The sequence below is a fragment of the Photinus pyralis genome, unplaced genomic scaffold (assembly GCF_008802855.1).
Source record: "Photinus pyralis isolate 1611_PpyrPB1 unplaced genomic scaffold, Ppyr1.3 Ppyr1.4_LG9, whole genome shotgun sequence".
In the NCBI taxonomy this organism is placed as follows: Eukaryota; Metazoa; Arthropoda; class Insecta; order Coleoptera; family Lampyridae; genus Photinus; species Photinus pyralis.
The window spans coordinates 13,377,910-13,403,541 of NW_022170878.1; the positions used below are offsets into that span (position 1 = coordinate 13,377,910).

Sequence of the window (25,632 nt, forward strand, 5' to 3'; positions counted from 1 at the left end):
TTCTCTCGGTCATTTTGACATTTCTCCAGAAACCATTTAGCACGTTAGCGTATTTAGCCTGTTGGTGTTGGTGTCGCCTATTCGCGGCGCTAACTATCGTTCTTTGCTAAGGTACCTTTACACTATCATACTTCTCATGTGATTTGTCGTATGATAAGTAACAAGCATTTAGATTTGTGTTTACACTATACAATTTTTGGTATTATGGCTGTCATAAGACAAATCATAAGGAAATAATATGGAAATAATACGTAAATCGTGGAATAGGGATGTTTCTATTTCTGCATGACAAATGACATGACTTATTTTAAATATTCAAGTGATCCCGCCCTTTTATGGTTACTTTTCGCACTTTGCTGTTGTACTTATCTGAAAAAGCTGAATACTTGAGTAAACCAGTAAACTTTTGATTATATCATTGATTATAATAAGTGTGTATAATCAATGATTATAGGTATATTAGTTACTAATGAAAGAATACATTACATAAACAATAAATCGAGCAATAAATATTTACGAGTATATTGGTATTTGGTTGTCTGGTTGTAGTGGTGTCTTCAGACACACATTGTCAAATAGTGTCTTGATTGGTAATTAACCCTTCAAATGTTTGGGGTAATCTTTCAAATAAGGGTACACTCATCCTTAATGTCGACCAAGGGGACGACTCTGTTTGCTTTGTTAATGAAACGCATAACGAAGAAATTATTTTTAAAATAATTGTTAAACTTTTTTCGTTAAAAATGTACTATGATTTTTGAGGCACTTTAGAAGTTCACCTATTTGTGCTTTACAGGTGATTTTTTTGAGTTCTAAGTTAGCCTGAAGGTACTTTTTTGTTGAATACTTATTGTGATAATTAGCGATTTATTTTAATACAGAAGTTAACCGCACAAAATTGCTTATTTGCCAATTTATTTAAAATTTTGCGGGATCCCGCAAATACCGGGTTCCCGCGGGATTAACATCTAACGATCCCGCAAATACCGGGATTGAGATTTTGCTGCGGGATTGCATTCCCTAGCTGTAACTTTTGAACTAGTAGCCCAATCTTGGAACTGTTTGAAATTATGGATTCTACAGGCCACGTTCTATAAGAAAAATTTTTTTCCGGGTCGATCTGAGACAATTTTTTTTTCGGGGCAAAAAAAGCAGTGTATAACCTTCCTTTTTTCCAAAAATCGACTGCACCAAAATTTCTCGGGAAAACACTTTTTCTTATTAATTTTGGTGCGTAGAATCCAAAACAATTCGTACTTTTTTGATCAGACTTCTCAATCAAAAGTTATAGACTAGAAACCAATTTCGAAAGAAAATTCAAAGGGCTGTAACTTTTGAACTAGTAGCCCAATCTTGGAACTTGGAACATTAGAGAAGTTATATAGGTTTCGTAGTATTAAAGTCATATGAAAAACCTGTCAAGTGTAAAGTAAAACATTAAAACTCTTACGAAAAATATGTTAGTAGTAAATATCATACAGGGTGACAATTTGAAAACTTACCACCCCCCATATCTTAGTAAATAAACGAGATATTTAAAAAAATCAAAATCCGTTTCGGTAATTCGGAGGGGGAATCACAATGACATAGTTGGCGACGCACCCCCTCCACCCCCTGCGCCCCAGCCACCCCAACTTTTAAATCTTAAATAGTGACCCCCCATGTGTGATACGTCGTTGGAAAGCTCTGAAAAAATGCTTTCCAACCATACCAAATAGCATTACATTTAGGTTAGTAATTATCGTGCAAATCAAAAAATAAACATGGAAAATCGTATTTAACTTGAACTTCCAAAGCCGACTCGATAGCAACTCATTTTCGATCGCCAGTTATAATCTATCCTCAAACTCTTGTCGAACCTTTCCTATGTTGGTTTTGCAATATTTCGACATTCTTGAATTATTCTCTGTCTTAGTTCGTCTAATGTTCGCCGGTTGCGTTTTAAATACGACAGATTTCAAATGTATCATATTAGTTTATTTTTTGATTTGCACGATAATTACTAACCTAAATGTAATGCTATTTGGTATGGTTGGAAAGCATTTTTTCAGAGCTTTCCAACGACGTATCACACATGGGGGGTCACTATTTAAGATTTAAAAGTTGGGGTGGCTGGGGCGCAGGGGGTTGGAGGGGGTGCGTCGCCAACTATGTCATTGTGATTCCCCCTCCGAATTACCGAAACGGATTTTGATTTTTTTAAATATCTCGTTTATTTACTAAGATATGGGGGGTGGTAAGTTTTCAAATTGTCACCCTGTATAACATATCATATAAAAAATCATGTGAGATGTATTATAGTGTAAAGGTACCTTTAGGTAGGCACGTTGTTCAGTTGCCTATAATCTACGTAAAACCTCCGCCAACTTTCTTTGCTATAGTACCTACCACAGATGGGGTCCAAGGGCTGCTGCGTATGGTTCAATTATTACTGGAGTAGCCATGTCGCTGATGATCTATCTTATGATTATGATCTCATGACCATATTGGTTTGGCCGACCAGTCCTTTCTCTGAAGCAAACACGTCTACTTGGTAGCGGATTGTGATTATACCTTGAAACGGTGGGCGGTAAATTCGCCCCCAAGTAAATTCGCTCCCGGAATATCCGCCCCAACAAATTCTCCTCCGAAAAATTCGCCCTCGTAGGATTCGCCCCATAACATTTATTAAGCCTTGGAAGTAATAGGTTAGTTTGGTAACATATTAAACAAATAACAATTAAACAATTAGTTATTTGTACAACTAGTTTTGAAAGTGTTACTTTTTTCATGAATTTGCAGTTTGATTGATCAAGCAAATTCATGGAAAAAAGACACTTTCAACACGTGTTGTACACGAAATTTTTTTGCATAGTGATCCATGATAACCCACAATTGAATAATTTTTTTCCTACGACTTTAATTGAAAATTGACAATTTCGCTCACTTATGGCAAAATGTAACGGAAAACAAAACGCACTCGTGTGATTTGCTTTATCATAAGATCTACCATATATTAGAAAGCAAATCGCATGTTACGTTTTGCTTTCGTAGTAGTCTAATCTTCTTGTAACATCCACGTAGTATGCGTACGTCAAACTCTAAAATTGCGATTAGTTTATTCTTGAGTTTATTCTTTACTTAATTTTAATGGCGGAAAGTGATTCTTCCATGGATGTAGAGTGTACTCCATCCAACATCAGGGAAGAGGCAAAATCCACTACACTCGAATTACTACCAACTAAATTGCGGCTCAGGTAGGTATGAAGGTAGCGTACGTCTAATAATATTAGTAAATTTCTTGCAGAAGCTCCAAACGACAAGTACTTTTTTGCTAAAGTAATTATAACAATAGTTCGTTAAAGAGAAATTGAATCTATTTCGTATTTTTAGATAGTTTTAGTAGTTGGTTCGAAATAAAATAACTTTTGTTTCATTATGTGAGTAGATTTTTGGTTGTATGGAGAGTCGTAGGAAAAATAGTGTACATGACTCGTTTGAAAGCCACTTTTCACACTCGTGTGAAAAGTATCGCTTTCAACACTCGTTACGTAATTCGCGATTTACTGTCACTCAAAAATGGATGCTATTGTTCATAGACAGGACTAAACTCCATGGAAACGCATTGTAAAAATCGTGAAAAAAAGTACCACTTTCCATAGGATTTTCTTTAAAAAAAAGTCCGATAATTTCATTACTATGTAAAAAAATTCATTTTATGAACTGCTGGCCCAGTTACCTCCGAGGATTAATAAATTTTATGGGACGAATCCTACGGGACCGGAATCGCCGAGGGTGAATGTTCCAGGAGCGAATTTGTCGGGGGCGAATTTTCCGGGCCTTCGATCCATTGATGTTTCGGATTTCTGAAGAAATTGTTTAATTTCAGTTTGGCATAACGACACTGAAATCGCTAATTATGCAAACCGACATGTAAATAATCCGCACCTCTTCCTCCTAACTGTGTTTTCGTTATTGGCAACCAATATATTTCGGTATGCCAAGGTTGCGAATGAGTACGTGTGGGCAGAAGCACAATCCATAGATTATAGAATAAAAATATTAGACTTTATATTTAGATCATTACGTGATGATCTCCTTACTCGAAATGATAACTGCTTTGATTAACAAGGTCAATGATAAGATGAGTAGGTGCAAGTTTGTGTTTTTTTTAATTTATCGTGGAAGCTTTTTAAGGCAAAAGCTTTGGTGAAACATGTTCAGGTGACCGATAAAAAAGTGCGTGCTGTAACGCTGTCTTTACTTGCAGATTGTGAACCTTAAAGATGTCGAGGGTGGAGAGAAAAGAATATCAGGAGACCAAGGTGATGCGAACAATGTCACCAGGACGAGGTGGCCGTAGTGGTTCTGCTCAAAATATTTCGCAATTCGATAATAACTTGGGTAAGTGACTTCAGTCCTTAACATTTATGTTTAACCGTTTTCGTAAAACCTGGGTTACTACCTGTAGGAAATGAGATTTTGCAGAAATTCTACAGATAAAGTGGATACAGATTCTGTGCAGAGTATGAATAGGTCCTATACAGTCCTGTGCAGATCTGTAAGGATTTTGTAGAAATAGAAATTCATACCTTAAATGAATCATTACATGCCGGGTTCATTCTGTAAGTATTTAGGAATTATGAAGTTATTGTAAAGCAACCGTGATTTTGTAAATATTCTGTAGAACTTCCTTACAGAACCAGTACGTCTTTCCCAGCACGTAATTTACTGCAATGCTAACTGAAGTAATTTTTTCACTTGATCTTTCCTCTATTCCTGTGTTCATTCTCAATTCTGATTGGGTGTACCGCATGATTTATTCTTTGTTTGCATGTAATGTTTGCACAATTTGTACAGAAACTACAGAATCAAACATAGAATGTGTACAGGGTGTCCCATTAATAATGGTCACAGGCTATATCTATGGAACCGTTAATTGCACAGCTTCGGAAAAAAAAAATTTGTTAACAAAAGGGGCCAAGAGAAATCGCTGGAAATTATTTTCAAGTTTCTAACTTCGCCGCTAGAGGGCGTATGATTCATGGTTAGGTAGAAAAATGACTTTTTTCCTAAAATATACCCAACAAACATGCATAAAAAATACATGCATAGTAATCTTGTATCAATTTTGCATCATTTTGATGGAGCACAAATTGCTCTAGCTCATAAAATATGAGGAGTGGGGGAAGGGGAACATCTCTTTAAGGAATTGATTGTAACTTCGGATTAGGTTAACAGATTTTCACAAAATAGGTCTTGTTGGAAGGAGCTCTCTTCGCGGAATCAGATTTTATTAAATAGAGTCTTTTTAGTAAATGTGATGAGTGGTAGAGGGCGCGATGTGACATTAACATAAACTTTGCAGGTTTTTTTGGTAATTTCAAATGGAATGATATTATTATTATATGATATTATCAAATAAGGTGAAATAGTGAGAATATCAGTGAAAACCGGATTTTGATATCTGTTTTCTAACCATAGATCTGGCGAAAATACGAATACATTCACAAATTTTAATTGCAATATTGATGCTCATTCAAGTTGGCTTTGAAACAAAAGAAAACAGAACAAAAGAAAGTTTATCAGTCCTTTCATTAAACGTATTCGTGCGAATTATCACCACGATGGGTGCCCGGCACATTTCTTGGTAAGCGAGAGTCGAGGCGAGAGTGTTTGAATTTGAGTTATCCTGGCAAATGGATAGAAAGAGGAAGTATTTTTTCACTCGACTTAACTTGCTTAGACTTAAATTTGTTTGAAAGGATAAAAGACGCACAGTCTTTCTAACAAGGCCAACTACAAGAAACGATATGGTGACGAGAATTAGAAATGTAATTCATAGTCATGGCTGAAGTTAAAGCAACTGTCTGTGTAGAGAGAGCTACACAGCAGAGACTCGTCTTTGTGTCGAAAATAATGGCAGACATTGAACATTTACGTTAATTATAATTATTATTTCTTTTATTATTTACTTAATTCATATTTCTCTGATTTAAAGTTTGAATCATTTTTTTGTTGCTCATAATTAAAAAACGTAGATTGAGTGTTAATTTTGAACTGCCATCGCCTCATTCACTTTGACATAATTATCGGTTGCTTTGTGTTCATTTGTTTCATATCCAACTTGGATGAATATAAATATTGCAATTAAAATTTGCGAATGTTCGTATTTTCCCCATATCTCTGCTTAGAAAACAGATATCAAAATGCGGTTTTCACTGATATTCTAACTTTTTCATCTTATTTGATAATAGAATATAATAATTATATGGTTCCATTTGAAATTTAAAAAAAAAACTTGCAAAGTTTATGTTAATGTCACATCGCGCCCTCTAGAGAGAGAGCTCTTTCCAACAAGACCTATTATGTGAAAATCTGCTAACCTAATCCGAAGTTACAATCAATTCCTTAAAGAGATGTTCCCCTTCCCCCACTTTTCATATTTTATGAGCTAGAGCAATTTGTGCTCCATCAAAATGATGCAAAATTGATACAAGATTACTATGCATGTATTTTTTATGCTTTTTTGTTGGGTATATTTTAGGAAAAAAGTCATTTGTCTACTTAACCTAACCATGAATCGTACGCCCTCTAGCGGCGAAGTTACAAACTTGAAAATAATTTCCAGCGATTTCTCTTGGCCCCTTTTGTTAACATGATTTTTTCCCCGAACCTGTGCAATTAACGGTTTCATAGATATGGCCTGTGACCATTATTAATGGGACACCCTGTACAGAATAGCTCATATGATCTCTAGAGAACTTTAGAGCTGCGATATTTTGTGCAAGTGCTATAAAGTATCGTTACATATGCTGTATAGATAACACGTTCATGTTCTATACAGATTCTGAAAAGGATTCGATAATTTATTGTAGAATTCTGTAGATATTGTGCACAAATCTTGCTGAGGTTTAATACAAATTCTGCTCGAGATTCTGAATGTATCAATATAGAGATATTGTACACGTATTTCAAGCGTATTGGTACTATAGTCTGCAAAATGAGTAAGTTTCGATTTCGGATTAGCGCTTATTTAAGGCACGCCATCAGTTTATATATCTTTGCCGTTCTAACACATAATAATTGTGGTAGAAGGCAAGTGGGTAGCCAGTTTTGTCACCGCGGGTGGTGAACTAAGAAGGACGCTCTACGTTAAAGGAATTTTAAATGGAAATACATGCACCAAAAAGAGATATCAATAGGTAAGTCATGCTTTGGCGCGGCTCGGGAAACGTCCATTTAAAAGCGCAATGCAGTGACGTTTCCCGAGCCGCGCCAAAGCACGACTTACCTATTGATATCTCTTTTTGGTGCATGTATTTCCATTTAAAATTCCGTTAACGTAGAGCGTCCTTCTTAGTTCACCACCCGCGGTGACAAAACTGGCTACCCACTTGCCTTCTACCACAATTATTATGTGTTAAGAACGGCAAAGATATACACGGTGTCCATTTTTCGAGTGCCACTATAGGGATCTCGCATATCTTAAGAGATAGACATTTGGTTAAATAAGGGCAAAGTTGCGAATTTTCGTGTTGAATAATAATCTGAAAAGAAATTTAAAATATCTTCAATAGTTTTGAAAATATTGCAAAAAAAAAAGAAAATTTCTGATTTTCGTTTTTAAGTTTTTCATAGTAAACTAATCGTTCTAGACATTTCTAATTAACACATTATTGAGACACTTTTTAATGGAGATTTCGAATATGGCATCTCGTTTTCAATAACTTTTAAGATGACGGAGAAACACGTGGCAACTTTAATTTTTCTTATGGGCGCCTTTTTGGATTTTGACATTTTGAGATTACGTCTTTTTTTCTCTTTACAACGATATAATCACACATGGTGGTTCAGTAACACATTTTTCCTAAAATTGCAATTTTCATTTTCTGCGAAGAGTGCTTTGGAAAAACAAAACGTTCTTTTGTTATGAACAAAAGGTTGACTTATTTCAGTAGTGTAATTTACGTTTGTGCTAGAATTATTGCGAAAATATTATTTAACGTTCCAATTTGAATTATAATTTTCTTGCAAAACGAAGGTTCAATTCTATTCAGATGAAAATCTCAACACAACTAGTTCCCTGCCAACGCTCCAACCAGACAGATGGATCAAACTGTCAAACTTTTGTTCACGATAAAAGAACGTTTTGTTTTTCCAAAGCACTCTTCCCGAAAAATTAAAAAGTGTCTGAATAATGTTTTTTGCGATATTTTCAAAACTACTAAAGATATTTTTAATTTCTTTTCAGATTATTATTCAGCACGAAAATTCGCAGTGTATAAACTGATGGCGTGCGTTAATTAAGCGCTAATCCGAAATCAAAACTTACTCATTTTACAGACAATATATGAATTTCTGTAGAGATTATGTTGAGAAGTAGTAAAAATTTTGTAAATATGTCTTATAGGTTACATAAAGAATCAGCACAATTATTTAGATCCTGTAGAGATCGTGCAAAAAATTTCTAGTAGGTCGCAGTTTTGTAGATACTTTATCGTACAGCAATTCTGTAGATGTTTACAGAATTAACAGAAATTTTCTACATTCTGTTCAAATGCTGTAAAGATTCTGAAGAGAGCAGCCTTGGCTGAAACCCCGCCCACTCAAAAATAAAGGCAAAAATAAAGGCAAATAAATGACTTGTGTGGAAAAGGGTTTTGGTATTCTATGCAGATTTTGTAGAAATCTTATAAATAAGCAGTAATCAGTAGACTGTCAACAAGCAGTAGAATCCTGTAGATAATACCTACTTTGTTTTGTGGGTAAAGCATAGATGCACAATGGACCAAATGATGACAAGTGTAACCTGTTACAGATTATCTGCTGGAGGATCTTCAATCTTCCGTTCCACAAAAGGGCGACACTCGAACGTATCGGGAAACCAGGGTGGTCAACAGCAATGCGGAGTCGCCCAGAAGTAACTCCCTAAATCGCGTGACGCATCTTAAGGCCTCGAATCCGGTCGTCGAATATGCAACCGACGACGCTTACAATTACACAGTATGAGTTCCAAAGAAATATTGTTCCCAGAGGGTGACTAACCTACACTTTTTGCAGTCACCCGACGGTTCTAACAACGTGCGAGGCTACAAAAAGGAAACGTACTCTTACAGCACGACGGCCAACGGCGTCCCACCCGAGAAGCATCGCATGCAGAACAACATCAATCAGCTCGACACGCTTCTGGACGACTTAAAACATGTCAAGCAATCCAGTTAGTTGCCTTTTTTATATTGTTCTAATTAATAATTGCAATGAATCAGCGCTATATTTACGATCGTTTATGTTGTAGGTACTATTAATAACGCTGGCGTCGATCCAGGCATGGTGTAAGTATCAATTTTTATAGAAAGTTATCGAGTAATTAGGTCTAGGCCAGGCGCCACAAGAACGGAATCTGGTCCGACTTTTTCCAATCCCCATAACAATATTAATTAACCTTCGTTTTTCATTGCCAAATTAATTTGTTCGAAGTCTGATGCTAAAACCGACGCACTTGGCATTGAACTATTGTCATGTGCGCAATTTCTATTGAAGATTACACTCTCATTGATATTATGAGTGAGGAGAGAATATCTTTTAATTGAAGGTTTACTGTTGTAGCCTCAGGTGTTCCCAAAAGTGTAGATGCGGAATAGAGGGTCTTTTGCCACTTCTTTTGTTTTTACTTAGTTACGATCGTGTAGGTGTTGATAAATTGACCAGAACAAAAGATGGCTGAAGGGAGTAAGCCTTCTCCATCACAGGCGTAGCAGTACCGGTAATTGTGGTTGTAGGGCAGATGCTCAAGCAGGCTATCCGCCGTATGGGTGGCAACTTTTTATGAGCTGTGATTTGCCGCACGTTTACCCACTGTAGATGATCATGGGTTTGACTGTTCCAATAAAGACGGGTTTTGTTTTTCCAAAGCACTCTTCTCAAAAAATTAAAAATTGTATTTTTAGGAAAAATGTGATACTGAACCACCATGTGTGATATATCGTTGTAAAGAGAAAAAAAGACGTAATCTCGAAATGTGAACATTCAAAATGGCGCCCATACGAAAAACTAAAGTTGCCACGAAAAAAAATTGTCTCAGATCGGTCCTGAAAAAAATTTTTCTTATAGAATGTGGCCTGTAGAATCCATAATTTCAAACAGTTTCAAGATTAGGCTACTAGTTCAAAAGTTACAGCCCTTTGAATTTTTTTCTAGTCTATAACTTTTGATTGAGAAGTCTAATCGAAAAAGTACGAATTGTTTTGGATTCTACACACCAAAATTAATAAGAAAAAGTGTTTTCCCGAGAAATTTTGGTGCAGTCGATTTTTGGTAAAAAAAGGAAGGTAATTAACTGCCTTTTTTGAGCCCCGAAAAAAAAATTGTCTCAGATCGATCCGGAAAAAAAAATTTTCTTATAGAATGTGGCCTGTAGAATCCATAATTTCAAACAGTTCCACGAGTGGGCTACTAGTTCAAAAGTTACAGCCCTTTGAATTTTTTTCGAAATTGGTTTCTAGTCTATAAGTTTTGATTGAGAAGTCTAATCGAAAATTAAATAAGAGAGATGTACGGTACGCGCAGTGGTCTATGCAAAAGATCCCTTAGTTAAACCACCTTGCATAATGTAGGTACTCATTATTTAATTAAAGTTTGTCATTATAATTTGCAATAACTAAATCAATTTTTATTAAATTACGTAATCGCGTATCCTACGTTTAATTTAAACCTCCTTAAATTGGCCCCACTTCTTTAAATTGCCACATTTTCACTTCACATGGTTAGTGGTGAACAAAAATTCTTAAAATGAAAAAGAAAAAAAGTGAAAAAAGGTACAAATATAGTTACGTTAGCGATTAATTTCGAAAGGCGACTCAAATCTTTGATATTGCAGCGAATACAACAAAAGTAAGGTGATGATGGGGAAGAAAGTCGTCGAACGCGAGCTGCACTACGGTGACACGCCACCTCGCGCTGGTGCTAGAACGTTGGAAAGATCTGACCGAGAGGGCTCTTTAACTCGCGAAATTGAATATGTTGACGAAGGTAAGTTTGGTAAGCGTCTTGAGTGGTTTTCACATATAACTCCAACAAGTTATGTAAAAACAAAAGAGCATCAGAAAATAAATTAATTTTTTTAAATAGGACAATTACTTTCTGCAATATTCTGGAAGAGCTTGAAATTGTCTACAATGATATCAAATATGTTATAATTACCTTAGAAATTAAAGCTACGGTAATCTTTTTAAAACCAATCGCAGTCACTGTGGAACTTTAAACAAAAACAAAAGAGAGTTTTTCACCAGTCATGTCTCTCACAAAATTATAACTTATAAGAACCACAATGTTTGTATGTTGTATGTTTTTATTTAAATTTCCACAGCTACTGCGATTGGTAATATACACATGAGTGTAGTTTTTATTTATAAGGTAATTAAGTAGGTATAACATATTCCAGCAAATGTCAGCCTAAATAATGCCCACATAAGACTTCGTTTTAGCTCAGGAATGAGAAGCCCAAAGATTTTGCCATGTATATAAGCTGATATAAGCCGAAAACTAAAGGTAACAGTAAACCTCTCGCCAGGAAAGGTTGCCGATCACAGCACACCTTGTCTCGACCTACAATCTATGGTTTTCTTTAAGATGCGAGTGACTTCCGGAATAGGATCATGCCGATATTGAACGAAAAGTCGTTTATTTGTTCAACTTTGACACGAGATACTATCCCGGAAGTCGCTCGCATCTTTAGAAAAACATAGATTGTAGACCGGGATCAAGTGTTCTGTGACCGGCAATCTTTCCTGGCGAGAGGTTTACTGTTACCTTTAGTTTTCGGCCTATATCACCTTATATACATGGCAAAATCTTTGGGCTTCTCATTCCTGAGCTAAAACGAGGTCTTATGTGGGCATTTTTAGGCTGACATTTGCTGGAATATGTTATACCTACTTAATTACCTTATAAATTAAAACTACAGTCATGTGTTTATTACCAATCGCAGTAGCTGTGGAAATTTAAATAAAAACATAAAATTTACAATAGGAGGCGAAGCAAACACTGAAAAGCAGTTGCAGAAATAACTATTATATTTAAATACATTGCACTTGCTTTCTATCATTACATCTAATACAAACTCTTAAAATTTTTCATCATTTGTGTAATTATTATTTTGTTGCATTGTGGAGACATGGCAGGTGAGAAACTCTCTTTTGTTTTTGTTTAAAGTTCCACAGTGACTGCGATTGGTTTTAAAAAGATTACCATAGCGTTAATTTCTAAGGTAATTATAACATATTTGATATCATTGTAAAGACAATTTCAAGCTCTTCAAGAATATTGCAGAAAGTAACCGTTCTATTTAAAAAAATTAATTTGTTTTCTGATGCGCTTTTGTTTTTATATCACTTGTTTTTTTGAATATGTATAGCTATCAGAATTTGAAAGTAGAGTATTTTTGTTTTAAATTTTTTTTCGTATTTCCAATAATAAAAGAAATATACGCTTCGACACGCAAAATCAATCGCACTGTATACAGGGTGTCACAATTATGTTAAAAAATGGCTTGGAAGAGGGGACCAAAAGAGGCTTTTTTAAGTGTCTGAAATGTTTCCTTTGTAGCGTACTTTAGACAGGCTTGTCTAATTTTTTTGGTTTGGCTTTTCTTGTTTTGTGTTTTCAAAATTTCTGCCCTAATATGATGTACCCCTAAACGAGGGTGAGAGAAAAAATTCTGATCTCGATGAAATTTGATTTTGTTATGCTCCCTAAGTTGAAGGGCCTCTGATTCGATATCATGCTTTGTATTCTTGTGCAGGAACGTATGGAGAAACAAGACCCATCCGCTATACCACTCCATCGCCATCTAGGAATCAAACATCCACTCTTACGAAGCAGAAGGTTGTTACCAACGTGCAAACTCAACCGCTGGAGGTTGTCGAGACGACAACTCCCGACATAAATCCTGAAATATTAGCGAGTTTGGATCCCAATCTTCTTCCGACTGGAAATACGAAGGTTACTACGACCATAAAAACGTACACCTACGAAATTCCCGGATCTGGTTATTCGCCTGGTGCCGCACCCGAGTCTGACAAATACGTTTATTCCCCCAACCAATCGGCGACAAGTCCCAGTAAAAGTTTCGTGTACACCAAAGTGGATAACAACGAGAGCACCGTTAGTTATCCACCTCCACAGGAGGAGCATTGGAAAACCAATGTGTATCGGGAAACGACAACAAATCAAAGCCCTCCATATCGGAGACCGACCTCTCCGCATCCCTCCGGTACAACAGTAATCAGGGAGACCACTCGCAATTACCCATCTGAGCCGCACCCACCCGGTGCGACCGTAATTCGGGAAACGACGCGTAATTATCAACCCGGCTACCAACCTGACCCTCATCCTTCCAAACAGACCTACATTTACAACGAAACAACGACAACAAAACACATAAACGACCCGTACGGGCATCCCAATTACCCTAACGAGCCGCAACCGGTAAATCGTGAACCTCCGCGAAACGACACTTACATCTACAAGGAGACGCATAACACAACCACCAATCGCTCGCCGGGCCCCTACCGCAACGGGTACCCCCCGCAGGAACCAGGCACGACGGTAATCTACAAGCACGACACTCACACGACCAACAACTATCCGCCACCGCAACAAAAACAGCCGCCACCGAATCGGACAATCATCATCAACAAGACCGAGAGGAATACCTACGACGATCGCGATCCCAATCGACGGCCGAACGAACCTTACGATCCCAACAATGTCAACATAACTTACAAATACACAACTCATAGTACGAGCTCGAATAATTACGGCGGGTATCCGCCCGAGGAATCTCAGCCGTTACTTAGACCACATCCTTTCCCGCACGACGGACCGGACGGTCCACCGAAGAGGGTCGATGAACTTATGGCCAAAATTGGACAAGAGGTAATTTTTTTTTATTCATTCTATGCAGGTTTCCCACAAACCCAGTTAGTGGGTCCAAAAAGTTTACGTAATTCGTTACTAACACAACACTCTAAAAAATTTAGCCAAATTCACCTAAACCCAACAGGAAATTTCGCGGTTTTTGAAAAATTCACACCTCCACATTGTTTTTTGCTTTTTAGCCCCCAGACAGTCCTTTAAATTCAGGCTATACGGCGCACGAGGCCGAATTAATCCATCAAAAGAAAGTGGAATCGTTAAAACAGCAAAGTGAGCCCAACGATGTGCAGAAAAAGGAAAGGAATCAAGCGCCGACTAAGAACATCTCGGGTCCTCCCGTCTACTATCCCCCAGGAGAGATGTTTATGAAAAAGGAGGAGTCTGGCGGATGGCGTGCCGAGGTAAGCGTCATCTCGGATAATTTCGTCACTATTGCGATATTTTAGGGAGCCATGTCGAAGGAATCTGGTAAATATCGGTACGAGGCGGAAAGCAGTAGCAAGAGTAAGGCAATGGGAGGCGCTGCCGTCGTGCCCGTCTGCTTGCCGCTATGTTGTGGATTACCGTGTACCATTTTGTAACCTACTTTTTGTATATTATTTACTAATATTTATTTGACAATTGGACGTGTTAATACAAAATTGTTAATAATAGTCTTACGCGGAAAGATGTATTAACCGGATTTTACAAAGTGTATATTTTGATTAAAACGCATATAATCTAAGGTGCTAATATTCTAAGAGATTATAATAAAAATTAACAAATTCTAAGTATTTGGATCCTGAATTAGACCTAGAAGTGCACAATCTGCCTCCAACAGTGTGAGATCCTTATCGAATCCTAAAAATTTGGATGACAACTCCAAGCTGTTGATCCGTAACCGTACTTTTGCCCCTCGAACGTAGTTACTATAATTAAAATAGTCAAAGAGTTAAAATCGCGATTCCGGGACCAACCTTGCATGCTTCTTGGGCCTCGCGCACACGCAGTGAAATTTCCATCCGAAATCTATGTACAGGTCATCTTCGACTATGTGATAAATTCGACCTTGTACGACTTTACCTTCCGGATCTCCCAGCTGAAGCGACAACTATTAAATCGAGTAAAACGAACGACCCTACTCACATCTATAAACTTGGAATTACGTAGCAAAGACTGAAATGTCGCAGACTCCGATTTGGTATCGTCCAGCAATGTGTCGAACTTTTCGTACGCCTTGGCAAAACCGCGCTTTTCCGTAACAGCCTCCGCGACCGGTGGTTGTGGGATGTCTGTTGATAGGTAGCATTGCAACTTCTTGTAACGACTACATCGTGTTATTAAAGTTTTTGCACAATTTCTAATCATTCCGATAAATTTGAGGTTAGGTACATAAATAAAGGTCTGCTTACACGGTAGGTATCATTATACCGTTTTACACATGTCTTGAAAAGAATCTTCTGAACCGCGTGAAAGTCTTGGAACGACAAAAATTCGATTTCCGTCACCGACATTCCATGACAAAACACCCTGGTCACCGCTAAAAATAAATAGACAACTTTGCCTTTGCAGACGAGATTTTGTAGGGAAAGAAAAAAGCTGGCATCTTCAGTGCATTAGATTAAGTTAGACCTCTGTTGTCGAAATTGTCCCTCATATGTTTAAACTCAATACTCAATTTCAAAGGCGCTAAGTCAAGTTTTCCAAACGTTTCGTCAAACGCGCCTACGAACTCCTTGTGTACTCGGCTTAATCGTTACAATGTTGCCAAGTTGACTCCAACTACGCACCTGTCAATTTCATTTTTCAAGTTGTGGATAAAAGTCCGTTTTTCCTTCTGTTAGTTGGAGGGAAACTAATTGCGGTAAAAATTTTGTATTTTCGAATATCGTTCGAGAAGTGTGTTCAACCGGTGAGATTTTATTCATTTATTTCCCTTCAATTCACGGCAACTGTGCAGAATTCCAACGTAAACATAACCTTCACGCGACATCACAAAGAAGAGCGAAACCACCCCCGTTGTTCGTAAAATGGTGGATGAAAAAATCGAAATGAACAACGATAACGAAACGTACACGGCGACCGGCTCCTCCGATCCCCAAAACTTGCAGGAACTGACCCAATACGTGCAGAATCTGCTCGAAAGCATCCAGATCAAATTTCAAAATATGTCCGATCAAATTTTATCGAGAATCGACGAGATGGGCAATCGAATTGACGATTTAGAGAAAAATATCGGCGATTTGATGACACAGGCCGGTGTAGAAGGGACGGAAAAATGAATCCATTTAAATTATTTTAGTCATTGTAACCAACATAAAACATTGTCGTCCGAAACTCCCCCAAGATTTTTAACTTTTTTACGTAATTTGTTAAAACGAGTCATATTCCTTAATTATACATACATTTATTTGTTACACCCAAAGTATTTTAAGATTAGACCTGTTTTTTAATGAGTTGAATTAAAATAATTTCTAGTAAATTTCGGTTTTTCACTACGTAATCGACCGTCGTGCCGGTTGTGGTTTCCAGTTTCCTGGTTCGTTTGTCCTTTGGTCTAGTTAAAAATGGCCTCTAAGGGCGAGGAAAAAGTTTCGTGTTGCGGCAAACTTGGCTTAAAGCCGTTAACGGGGCACAATATCCTATTTTATTACGCCCCCCTGCAAGGTGCTCTTAGCTACAGTGCTTTGTCTGTAAATGTTATGAATCCTTCGCTAATCTTAAGGTAGGTGAGTTTCGGCGACGATCGGCCAACTACAACTTCCATTTCGTAGGGTCTTTCCGAAGCGGGACATAACCAACATGCTTTTAATTCACACGTTAGTAGGGTCCGGATTATACCTATACAATCGGCCACATCTGCAGGCAGTACCGAAGCAGAAACGCGTACTTTACTGGTAGGATTGGTACATTTCCAATCGTGATAACTAAAATTGTAACTTCCTTAGTACGTTTGGAGCCGTGTCCTTCTCTCTAGGATCAGTGTTGATTTGGGCTATTTTACGTAGCGTAATACCACAGAATGTCGCACTGTGTACGGTTGCCGGATTAAGTTCCGGTCTGGCATTAATGAAGATTGGCTGCAGTTACGTGGATCACGTTGACTCGCTTGTCAAGAACTAATTTATTATACTCGCTTAGTAATGTCTGTATTTAGCTTGGTGTAATAAAACCATTGTTTCTATACCAAATCAATTATAGTCTAAAAATTGGCCCTTGTGCTTTGATACATTGTGTGGTGTATGCAACCAATCATACACTAAAGTATTGTAATGTCTATGTACATATTGTATCGATGTTCAAATGACACATTGCATTTGATGTATCTTCATCGGATGGCAGTGGCAGAGGGCTTGCGTGTGTTTCTGGGGTAGCATATCTACTGACCCATGATTGAGAGGCCCGGAGAGACACCACCCACCTACACAATTCAAAACTTGACACCATATTCCCGCTTGTAACGTGCTCCAATGCAGACACGGGCACAAAATCAAAGAATGGGGAACTAGGCCACAGTCTCAATGACACTAGTGCGTAGAAAACTTGGAAATCGAAGAGTTAAATGTATCCTGCAAGTAAATAGGCAGGTGGAATGATTAGAAATTAGGAAAAAAGAATTAAAACAGCTGAATTTTTCCGCGGGTGAAATCCCGGGGGTTAAAAGGGGTGGAAAGTGGTGTTTTGCAAATTGTGGCAAAACTACATAGCTTGTTTTATGATAAATAAAAAGATAATTTTTGGGCCCATGAAGTTGAACCGTTTGCAAGATCTCACGATTTCTGAAAAAAAACCACTTCTTTTTCAAGGGGATGAAAAATCTATTTTTTTTCATCGTACAGAGGTCCGCGGGGTAGCAAAAATGTCGTAACGACTTACATTTTAATAATAAAAAATAATAAATATTATTCCAATAGAATAATTTTAAGAAAAGCGGCAAAAACGGGGAAAACAGTTTTAAGATACCTATACCGTTTTTGCCAGTAGGTAAATAGCTTTTTTTGCAAATAAATTAACGTATTGGATCCGCGCTAATAAAAAGTTTTTGAAGTCTTCTCTCTCCTCTTTAATGTTGCTAAAATATTTTCTTTTGTTTCCTAGTGAATAGTAAATAAGTGAATAATAAAGATGTTTTAACTAAAACAGTTGAACATAAGATAACAAAAGAGAATATTTAAGCAAACATTAAAGAGAAGCAAGAAGACATCTTTCGAAAAAAATCCAACACGTTGATTTATCATGTCAAAAATCGTGTATATCTTAAAACTGTTTTCCAGTTTTTGGCGATTTTCTCGAATTTTTGCTATAGGAATAATATTTTTTTATTTTTGTTTATTAAAATATAAGCCTTCCCGAAAATTTTGCTACCCCGCGCACCTCTGTATGATGAAAAAAAATAGATGTTTCGTCCCCTTGAAAAGGAGGTGGGTTTTTTCATAAATCGTGACATCTTGGAAACGGTTCAACTTTATGGGCCCAAAAATCATGTTCTTTTTTATCATAAAATAAGCTATGTTTCCTCCAAATTTCCCTACGACATTTTTTCGCAAAACTAGGAATAAAAAACGAAAAAAACAGTTTTTCCGATTTTTCAAGGAAAATTTGAGGTTATGTGAAAATAGTGCGCAGATACAAAAGTTGCTCATTTTTTTTAATCTCTATAACTTTTACATTTAACATTTTCGTCTAAAATTAATAGTTTTGCCACAATTTGCAAAGCACCACTTTCAACCCCCGGGATTTCACCCGCGGAAAAATTCAGCTGTTTTAATTATTTTTCCCCAATTTCTATTCATTTCACCTGCCTGAAAAACCCGGTTTCGCCCGGTAACTAATTTTTGTTGTAAAAAAATATTATACACGGTGTCCATTTTTCGAGTGCCACTATGGGGATCTCGTTTACCTGAAGAGATAGAGAGTTGGTTAAATGGGGGCGAATTTTCGTGCTGAATAATAATCTGAACAGAAATTAAAAATATCTTTAGTAGTTTTGAAAATATCGCAAAAAAACATTAATCAGGCACTTTTTAATTTTTCGGGAAGAGTGCTTTGGAAAAACAAAACGTTCTTTTATCGTGAACAAAAGTTTTGACAGTTTGATCCATCTGTCTGGTTGGAGCGTTGGCAGGGAACTAGTTGTGTTGAGATTTTCATCTGAATAGAATTGAACCTTCGTTTTGCAAGAAAATTATAATTCAAATTAGAACAAAATACTCAAGAATAAACAATATTTTCGCAATAATTCTAGCACAAACGTAAATTACACTCTTGAAATAAGTCAACCTTTTGTTCACAACAAAAGAACGTTTTGTTTTTCCAAAGCACTCTTCGCAGAAAATGAAAATTGCAATTTTAGGAAAAATGTGCTACTGAACCATATCATGTGTGATATATCGTCGTAGAGAAAAAAAAAGACGTAATCTCAAAATGTCAAAATCCAAAAAGGCGCCCATAAGAAAAATTAAAGTTGCCACGTGTTTCTCCGTCATCTTAAAAATTATTGAAAACGATATTCGAAATCTCCATTAAAAAGCATCTGAATAATGTGTTAATTAGAAATGTCTAGAACGATTAGGTACCTAGTTTACTATGAAAAAATTAAAAAGGAAAATCAGAAATTTTTTTTTTTTGCAATATTTTCAAAACTATTGAACATATTTTAAATTTATTTTCAGATTATTATTCAACACGAAAATTCGCAACTTTGCCCTCATTTATAACCAAAGATATGCGAGATCCCCATAGTGGCATTCGAAAAATGGACACCGTGTATAGCCTGGACTAAAAGGGGAAGTGTAAGAAGACCGTAACGCCTATAGGTACTTAATTCCCAGACAGCATGGTTGAAATACACGAACTCGGGGGTTTCGAAAACACAGGTAACTATCAAGCGAAAAGGCTCCACGAAACCTGCGGCTCTCAAAATGAGCCATGAGAAATGAAGGGCGGAGGAGCAGTCCCAACAAAGGTATCGGCTACAAAATGTTTACCCAGGGAGGTGATGAGCCTAAAAAAGACTAGGCATATGTTTTCACAAATTCGCGTTCTTACAGGTGAACCCAATCCTTTTCCCATTCCCCATGCCCTTGCCCGCGCCTGTGTCCTATTCCCATTCCCTAAAATGTTTCGCCATCAGAACTCATTATAGTTTAAGGGAAGTTGACCGAGACACCTAGTTCCTTACGAAAGCGCTTTCGACCTATGGTGTATTAGGCGAAAGTACCTACTTATTTTGACTCCCTTTAACACCTCCAAAATTAACGACATTGCTAACTTGTTCACCTGGTATAAGCACTAACTGTTACAATTCAATAAATTACCGTTAAAATGCCGCATGGCATTCTTTATAGAAGAATAAGATTCCTGCACTGAATCCTTTTGAGAAGAAAAGAGGGAGAATTTTCCGCAAATGAACACTATGAGACAAAATTATTTCTTTACCGCAAGTCTTAGAAAAGTCGAGCTATCTACAGATTCTGTTAATAGAAACTAGTTGACGAAGGTGCACAGGTATGTCTTATACCAGGTGATTCATTAGAAGTGAAGACAATTTGAATTTCCCGCAAATCAAAAAAATTATGCAGTTGGTACTAACTGATGATCATTTATTTAATTGCAGTGGTGTATCATCATGCATTCAGTAAATCGTTTACTTATTTATAATCTACAAATACTGCTTCTGTTTTACCACAAATTATAAACTAACACTAGACACAGTCACGTTTCTTACATATTTTAGTGCATCAACTCTAAAAATTGTTCAAAATGGAAAAAGTAATAAACCGCAAATGACACACAACAATTAACGGCGACACTGGTTTCTTAAATGACAGTCACGACAGAAAAAAATTACTAACGAAATTCAAACCGTCAATCTAACAATGCAAAAAATACTAAAACCTTACGCGCGAAATTCAAGCGTTTATCACTCCTAATGAATCACCCGGTATCTTTTATCACAGTGAGATTCGCAGAAAAAAATCATTTCGCTTCGTAAAATTGGTATGGCTATGAAGTCATAGTCATGCCGATCGATACAAACTGATTGATGCCGCGAGAGAGACCTTAGGAATAATCAACCCAGTTGAAAAACTGAGTCACTAAAGATCACTTTTAGTTGCACTATACACTTCACTTTTCCCCCACTGCTGCAAAATAATACAACCATGCATAGAAAAGAAAAATCCTACCTTTATAAGGCTGCACTTCTACAATCTGAAACAAGAAGAAAAATAAGTTAAAATTAATAAAAAAAAGGTAATGTTGGGGGATGGGGAGGGGTTTCTTTATTGAAAGAGACACCCTAGATGTGAGGCACTTTTGCGTTGCTATTACGTCTTAATAAAGATGTGAAAATTTACCTTAACCTTATTAATACAGTCTGGCACCATCACCGTAGGCCTTCACGATCATGGATTCTCCTCGAACGCCATTACCAATAACTAAAAAAAATTATATGAAGTTTTGTGTTTCTGTTATGGACAGTGAAAAACTCACCTCGTTTGCGTGATCCATGTCGATATAATCGTTGAACTGAGTCGAAAGCAGGCCTGAATTCGAGCTGATCCATCGCAGAGGTCGTTGGCAGCGCTGGATTAAGAGGGAGACAATGGGGGCTACAGCGCTTGGAAACCCGGGGGGAATACAAGTAATACGAATGTTCCCGTAAAATTTGGAAATATCTGTAACTTCTTATTGACCATTAAAAAATACCACAGAGTGTGGCAAGCAGGTATAATTTCAAAATAATTGGACGCTACAAACAATAATCTCAATAATCGATCAGAGAACCAAAAAATTTAGTTTCTTGTTCAATTGCTTGTTGACAGTCTTAAAAGGTAAAAGTTGGAACTGAAATTTTTGATAAAGGGAGGGGTGGAGGGGGGCTTTCGGAAAATTTAATCCGGCACTGGCGATCAGCATAATCCTCACCAGCAGATTGAGCGACGTTGGCGCCTGTAACAATCGATGAGATTAGTACGTAGCTAGGTAACCACATAAAGTTTTTAGTTGATGAAGTAATCCATTATTATATTATGACCACGCACTTACCTTCCTCTAAGATGAACTTCGTGCAATAATAAATGAAAATGTAATAATTCTCAAAGTCCCTCAGCTTGGGAACGGAAAAACGGCACCAATGATTCTTTAGGCTTATTCGCAGAGTAAATCTGTTTGCATCACAGAGCTGGTATGGCTGTGAATTCACAGTCACACTCGCCAATATGAAGGAAACAGATGGACGCTGCGAAAAAGTCTATCCTAAGAATCATTGCAGTCAATCGTACGTCACTAGGATGACAGACAGGGAAAATACACACGAAGCTCATGCTCAGAACAATTATTGGTCTTCCTTCTGGTTGATATTCACTATTCACTTTTGCCCCCCGTACAAAAAATGACATGCAATACACCATGCATAAAAGGAAAAATCCTACCTTATGAGGCCGCCTTTCTGCAATCTGTAACAAAAAGAAGATTTATGTTAGAAATGATATTCAAATATGTATAGTTTAAAACAATTGAAAATTTTGACTGGGACAGTAGTCAAGCGTTTGTTTGTTTGACCGTTTTCTTAAAGAAATTGAGCAATAAAAAGGAATGGACACTTACCCTTTAGCCTCAATAATTCAGTCTGTCCTGGGAAGAACCATATCAACCAAAGTAATGATGAAACACTGCACACTTCCCCGGCACTCCTCGTTCGTCAAGAACTGAAAAGTAAAATATAATCAATTGCAATATGAGAAAATGATCATTTTTGTTTTGTGCTTTTTGAAAACACACTGTAAACGTTAAAATAATTGCATTCAATTCTCAAGAGCGAAATTAATCATTGTAAGTACACCTTGTATAATAAGCAAATATATTATATTATTATCAATTATCATTATATAAGTATATGATCCAAAAATGCCACAAAAATTACTTTGAACAGGTACGCCAATGCACGATACACCCCATACACTCACTGTATCGTGCGCCAATGGTAAAATTTCAGTAACCTCTAACACACAGTTTATTGTTTATACTAATATACTGTAAATCTGATTGTTAATGAATAAGTTTACTTTGAAAAAAATCATCTGTTGAAGTGCAAGTCATAAGAAAATCAAGAGAGATTGTTTGAAGAAGTGCCGCAATGACTGAAGGAATTGGGATGCGAACCCTGGTAACCGATAAGGGCCCCCCCCTGTTTACGACGAGAGTGTCTTTTTACTTGGTTTGCTTATGACTAGCTATCCTCCTTCGTAAAGATGGCAGGTGTCGGAGAAGAGATGTCAACGAGGGTATTTGCAGTGGAGATCGGTTCCCATTACTTGGCAGCAAGCCAAATGGAAGCGGTAAAGTTGGTAAGATTCGTTTTAATTTGAAATTTATGATTTGAAATTGGAATTGTGCAGGTAGTCCTGCCACGGGTAAAGGTTTCGTCAAACTGACGCAGTGGAACTGTTTGTACAGCTAAGAAACGTGGGTCTAGCGCACAGAATGAAGTTTAACGAAGTAACGCAGAATTTACACTCTTCCCTGAAGTACCACGATTTCAATTAAATTGTCACAATTGTAGTATGAATGTTCTGCAAGTCAGTGATCATTTCTCTGTATTGAACGTCGAATTGAACGCAGCTGACATAACCTACTTCAACGGATTAATATGAAGGGTAGCAAAATGACAGAGCCCTATCGTGCCTGATAAATAAATCGGAAACTAAATATACCGCAGCAAGTTGTTTTATTATAAACCGTCGATACTAAGGTACGTCATATGTTAAGGCTAGCGCAAGCAGTGCTTACGTTCACCAGACGAAGGAAGCGCTACCCAAAGACAGGAATATTCTAGTAAGGTTTTCTCGCGAGTTACTGTGTGATAGCACTGTCGAGGTCCGTACATCGACTCACTGTGATGTGTACACCTCGACAGTGCTATCAGACACCCGTCTTTAGGTAGCGTTAATGAAGCACTTCGTCTGGTGAACATTATCGTAACCGTCACCACGAAACTTTTAAAGCTCTAAAAACTTACCCCACATCAACATATCAATGAAATCTTAGGCGTCTTGATTCAAACACGAAAACAGGGGGCACAAAACGTTAAGTTTTAAACGTAAACAAACGAATTTAAAATAGGACGCCATCTATTTGTTCTTGCGATAACATTTAACACGACATCGAAAAGACCGATTTGTGAACACTTCCCCGCCGGTTTTTGTTAATTTAAGCGTTGAATTTAACAACAAAATCAAAATTAACGTGTTCGCGTCCCGAGATCCTATACGCAAACGCCGATTTAAATTCGTACGAAAAGGAGAAGGGGACGCCATAACTTTTTGTAGTTTAATATTACGTTTAACACGCGATTTACGTATGATTAACCGAAACGAACTATGTGCCAGAATTGTTCCCGTCTTTTATTTGACTTTTGTTAAGTTTATTTTAATATCGCACTTCGTAAATTAGCAGCAAATCGGAAAAATACAACACGCTTGGAACGGCAGCAGCGACATATTTGGTCACGTGACGAAGATAGTGATCATGACGTCACAGCTGCAAGACTCGCCACGATTCGCCCGTTTCAAAAAATGGTCCAATCAAATGCGTCCGGCTTTCTGTTTACTAGTTATTCCCCGAATTCTAAAACGATGGCAAAATTACTTCCCAAGATCTAAAAACTGTTCTATTGCAAAACGTATTATTATTATTATTATTATAACAGTTTATTTCCATCAAAGACCTGGTTGCAGTGGTAAGGTGCCGAGGAGTCAAACAGGTGTAATAGTGTTGGTCTATCTACGGGGGGATTTTATCGAAGCACCGACGAGGAAAGTCCTAATTGACTACCGCAATGGGAGAAATGTAAACTTTCAAATTGGACCAACATCAGCACTAGAGGTAAGTCACTACATAATTTCAACTTCTTTTAAAATAACATGAATAGGGTAGGGACCGATTTTGCTCAATAGAATTATGCCGAAGGAGGTTTTATACGTAATGTCCCACCTTTTACTAATTGGGGCAAATACAAAACAAAACTGGCATGTCTACAAAGAGGCTTTTTGCTGTTGGACCACATGCACATATGCCGTGAGATGTGGGCCTCCCTTTATACAAAGAGCACCTCGATCTAAAGTTCTTGAAATCCACACGCAGACACAAAGGAGTACCTTGAAATAGCACAGTTCAATGTCTACGAGTCTACACAAACTTGTTAGTAATATGATGGTATCGGAAGGTTTAATTTAGCCACAGAAGAAGTTGTATGTGATTTAGCCTAAAACTAGGTTGGAGAGCTATAGAAAACACCAGTTCTTTTTATATTTCATTTATTAAGGGCTGCCCCCCCCCCCCCTTGAATTATTTCCTGAGATTGTGTTTATGAAAGTAAAAATGTCATGCCCATGCCTTTGGGCCACTAAAGGCAAGTAAAACTTTTGAAAAAGGCGGGGGGGGGGGTGGACACGTTCTACCTACCCTTCATGGTATTCTAATAAAAGGCTTTATCGAAATAAATTGGTTTCTATAAACTTACGCTTACCCCTTATCAAACTGTGGTGATTTTATCCTTCATGGTAGGTACTCTATTGTCTCTAATGAATTAAAGCTCTCAAAGAAAGGAATCGATTTCTACTAACGATATAGTCCTCTTCCTGGCCTCCTCTCCGTGATCGCTTAGAATTTCTTATATTTCAAAAGCCAAATGTCGGAGGAGGGCACTCACAAAAGGGCGATTGGGACGTCTGG

The 25,632-nt window shown here is 37.3% G+C and overlaps 4 protein-coding genes and 2 long non-coding RNA genes across 9 annotated transcripts; 4 read left to right on the top strand and 2 right to left on the bottom strand.

Moving 5' to 3' along the window:
- Positions 1-4,100: 4,100 nt before the first annotated feature.
- Positions 4,101-14,649, top strand: LOC116180904 (proteoglycan 4). Of its 2 annotated transcripts, XM_031501085.1 has the most exons (9): positions 4,101-4,111; positions 4,250-4,383; positions 8,801-8,985; positions 9,043-9,199; positions 9,278-9,314; positions 10,859-11,010; positions 12,782-13,917; positions 14,100-14,318; positions 14,364-14,649. In XM_031501085.1, exons 2-9 carry the CDS (start codon positions 4,266-4,268, stop codon positions 14,496-14,498), a joined length of 2,139 nt encoding a protein of 712 aa, XP_031356945.1. In that variant the 5' UTR covers positions 4,101-4,111; positions 4,250-4,265; the 3' UTR covers positions 14,499-14,649. The 2 variants fall into 2 exon arrangements, with proteins under 2 accessions (XP_031356945.1, XP_031356944.1); XM_031501084.1 differs by lacking the exon at positions 4,101-4,111 and having other exon boundaries at positions 4,223-4,383.
- LOC116180909 (28S ribosomal protein S28, mitochondrial) lies at positions 14,600-15,674 on the bottom strand. Its single transcript, XM_031501089.1, has 3 exons — positions 15,043-15,674; positions 14,874-14,995; positions 14,600-14,825 (listed from the first exon to the last, which is right to left on the bottom strand). Exons 1-3 carry the CDS (start codon positions 15,262-15,264, stop codon positions 14,684-14,686), a joined length of 486 nt encoding a protein of 161 aa, XP_031356949.1. The 5' UTR covers positions 15,265-15,674; the 3' UTR covers positions 14,600-14,683.
- Positions 15,657-16,378, top strand: LOC116180911 (heat shock factor-binding protein 1). Its single transcript, XM_031501092.1, has 2 exons — positions 15,657-15,808; positions 15,857-16,378. Exon 2 carries the CDS (start codon positions 15,927-15,929, stop codon positions 16,176-16,178), a length of 252 nt encoding a protein of 83 aa, XP_031356952.1. The 5' UTR covers positions 15,657-15,808; positions 15,857-15,926; the 3' UTR covers positions 16,179-16,378.
- A 55-nt stretch (positions 16,379-16,433) lies between these two features.
- LOC116180910 lies at positions 16,434-17,091 on the top strand. Its single transcript, XM_031501091.1, has 3 exons — positions 16,434-16,621; positions 16,671-16,793; positions 16,845-17,091. The coding sequence occupies exons 1-3, from the start codon at positions 16,464-16,466 to the stop codon at positions 17,017-17,019; spliced, it is 456 nt and encodes a 151-aa protein (XP_031356951.1). The 5' UTR covers positions 16,434-16,463; the 3' UTR covers positions 17,020-17,091.
- Positions 17,092-20,766: 3,675 nt separating this feature from the next.
- LOC116181493 lies at positions 20,767-24,381 on the bottom strand. Its single transcript, XR_004147267.1, has 5 exons — positions 23,918-24,381; positions 22,507-22,607; positions 21,391-22,355; positions 21,255-21,335; positions 20,767-21,108 (listed from the first exon to the last, which is right to left on the bottom strand). It is a non-coding gene; the product is annotated as an uncharacterized LOC116181493 (long non-coding RNA).
- On the top strand, positions 22,884-25,251 carry LOC116181492. Of its 3 annotated transcripts, none has more exons than XR_004147266.1 (4): positions 22,884-23,246; positions 23,298-23,650; positions 24,608-24,783; positions 24,830-25,251. It is a non-coding gene; the product is annotated as an uncharacterized LOC116181492 (long non-coding RNA). The 3 variants fall into 3 exon arrangements; XR_004147265.1 differs by having other exon boundaries at positions 24,624-24,783; XR_004147264.1 differs by having other exon boundaries at positions 24,636-24,783.
- Positions 25,252-25,632: the final 381 nt, after the last annotated feature.

Bases quoted from the DNA above. Each gene is read 5' to 3' on its own strand.
- LOC116180909 (XM_031501089.1), bottom strand. From the start codon at position 15,264: ATGATTAGAAATTGTGCAAAAACTTTAATAACACGATGTAGTCGTTAC. The intron at 14,996-15,042 runs GTGAGTAGGGTC...TTGTCGCTTCAG, and splicing joins GTAATTCCAAGTTTATAGAT to CTGGGAGATCCGGAAGGTAA. The intron at 14,826-14,873 runs GTTGGTCCCGGA...TTTTAATTATAG, and splicing joins AGGCCCAAGAAGCATGCAAG to TAACTACGTTCGAGGGGCAA.
- LOC116180911 (XM_031501092.1), top strand. From the start codon at position 15,927: ATGGTGGATGAAAAAATCGAAATGAACAACGATAACGAAACGTACACG.
- LOC116180910 (XM_031501091.1), top strand. From the start codon at position 16,464: ATGGCCTCTAAGGGCGAGGAAAAAGTTTCGTGTTGCGGCAAACTTGGC. The intron at 16,622-16,670 runs GTAGGTGAGTTT...TCCATTTCGTAG, and splicing joins AATCCTTCGCTAATCTTAAG to GGTCTTTCCGAAGCGGGACA. The intron at 16,794-16,844 runs GTAGGATTGGTA...TAACTTCCTTAG, and splicing joins CAGAAACGCGTACTTTACTG to TACGTTTGGAGCCGTGTCCT.
- LOC116180904 (XM_031501085.1), top strand. From the start codon at position 4,266: ATGTCGAGGGTGGAGAGAAAAGAATATCAGGAGACCAAGGTGATGCGA. The intron at 4,384-8,800 runs GTAAGTGACTTC...AACCTGTTACAG, and splicing joins GCAATTCGATAATAACTTGG to ATTATCTGCTGGAGGATCTT. The intron at 11,011-12,781 runs GTAAGTTTGGTA...ATTCTTGTGCAG, and splicing joins AATTGAATATGTTGACGAAG to GAACGTATGGAGAAACAAGA.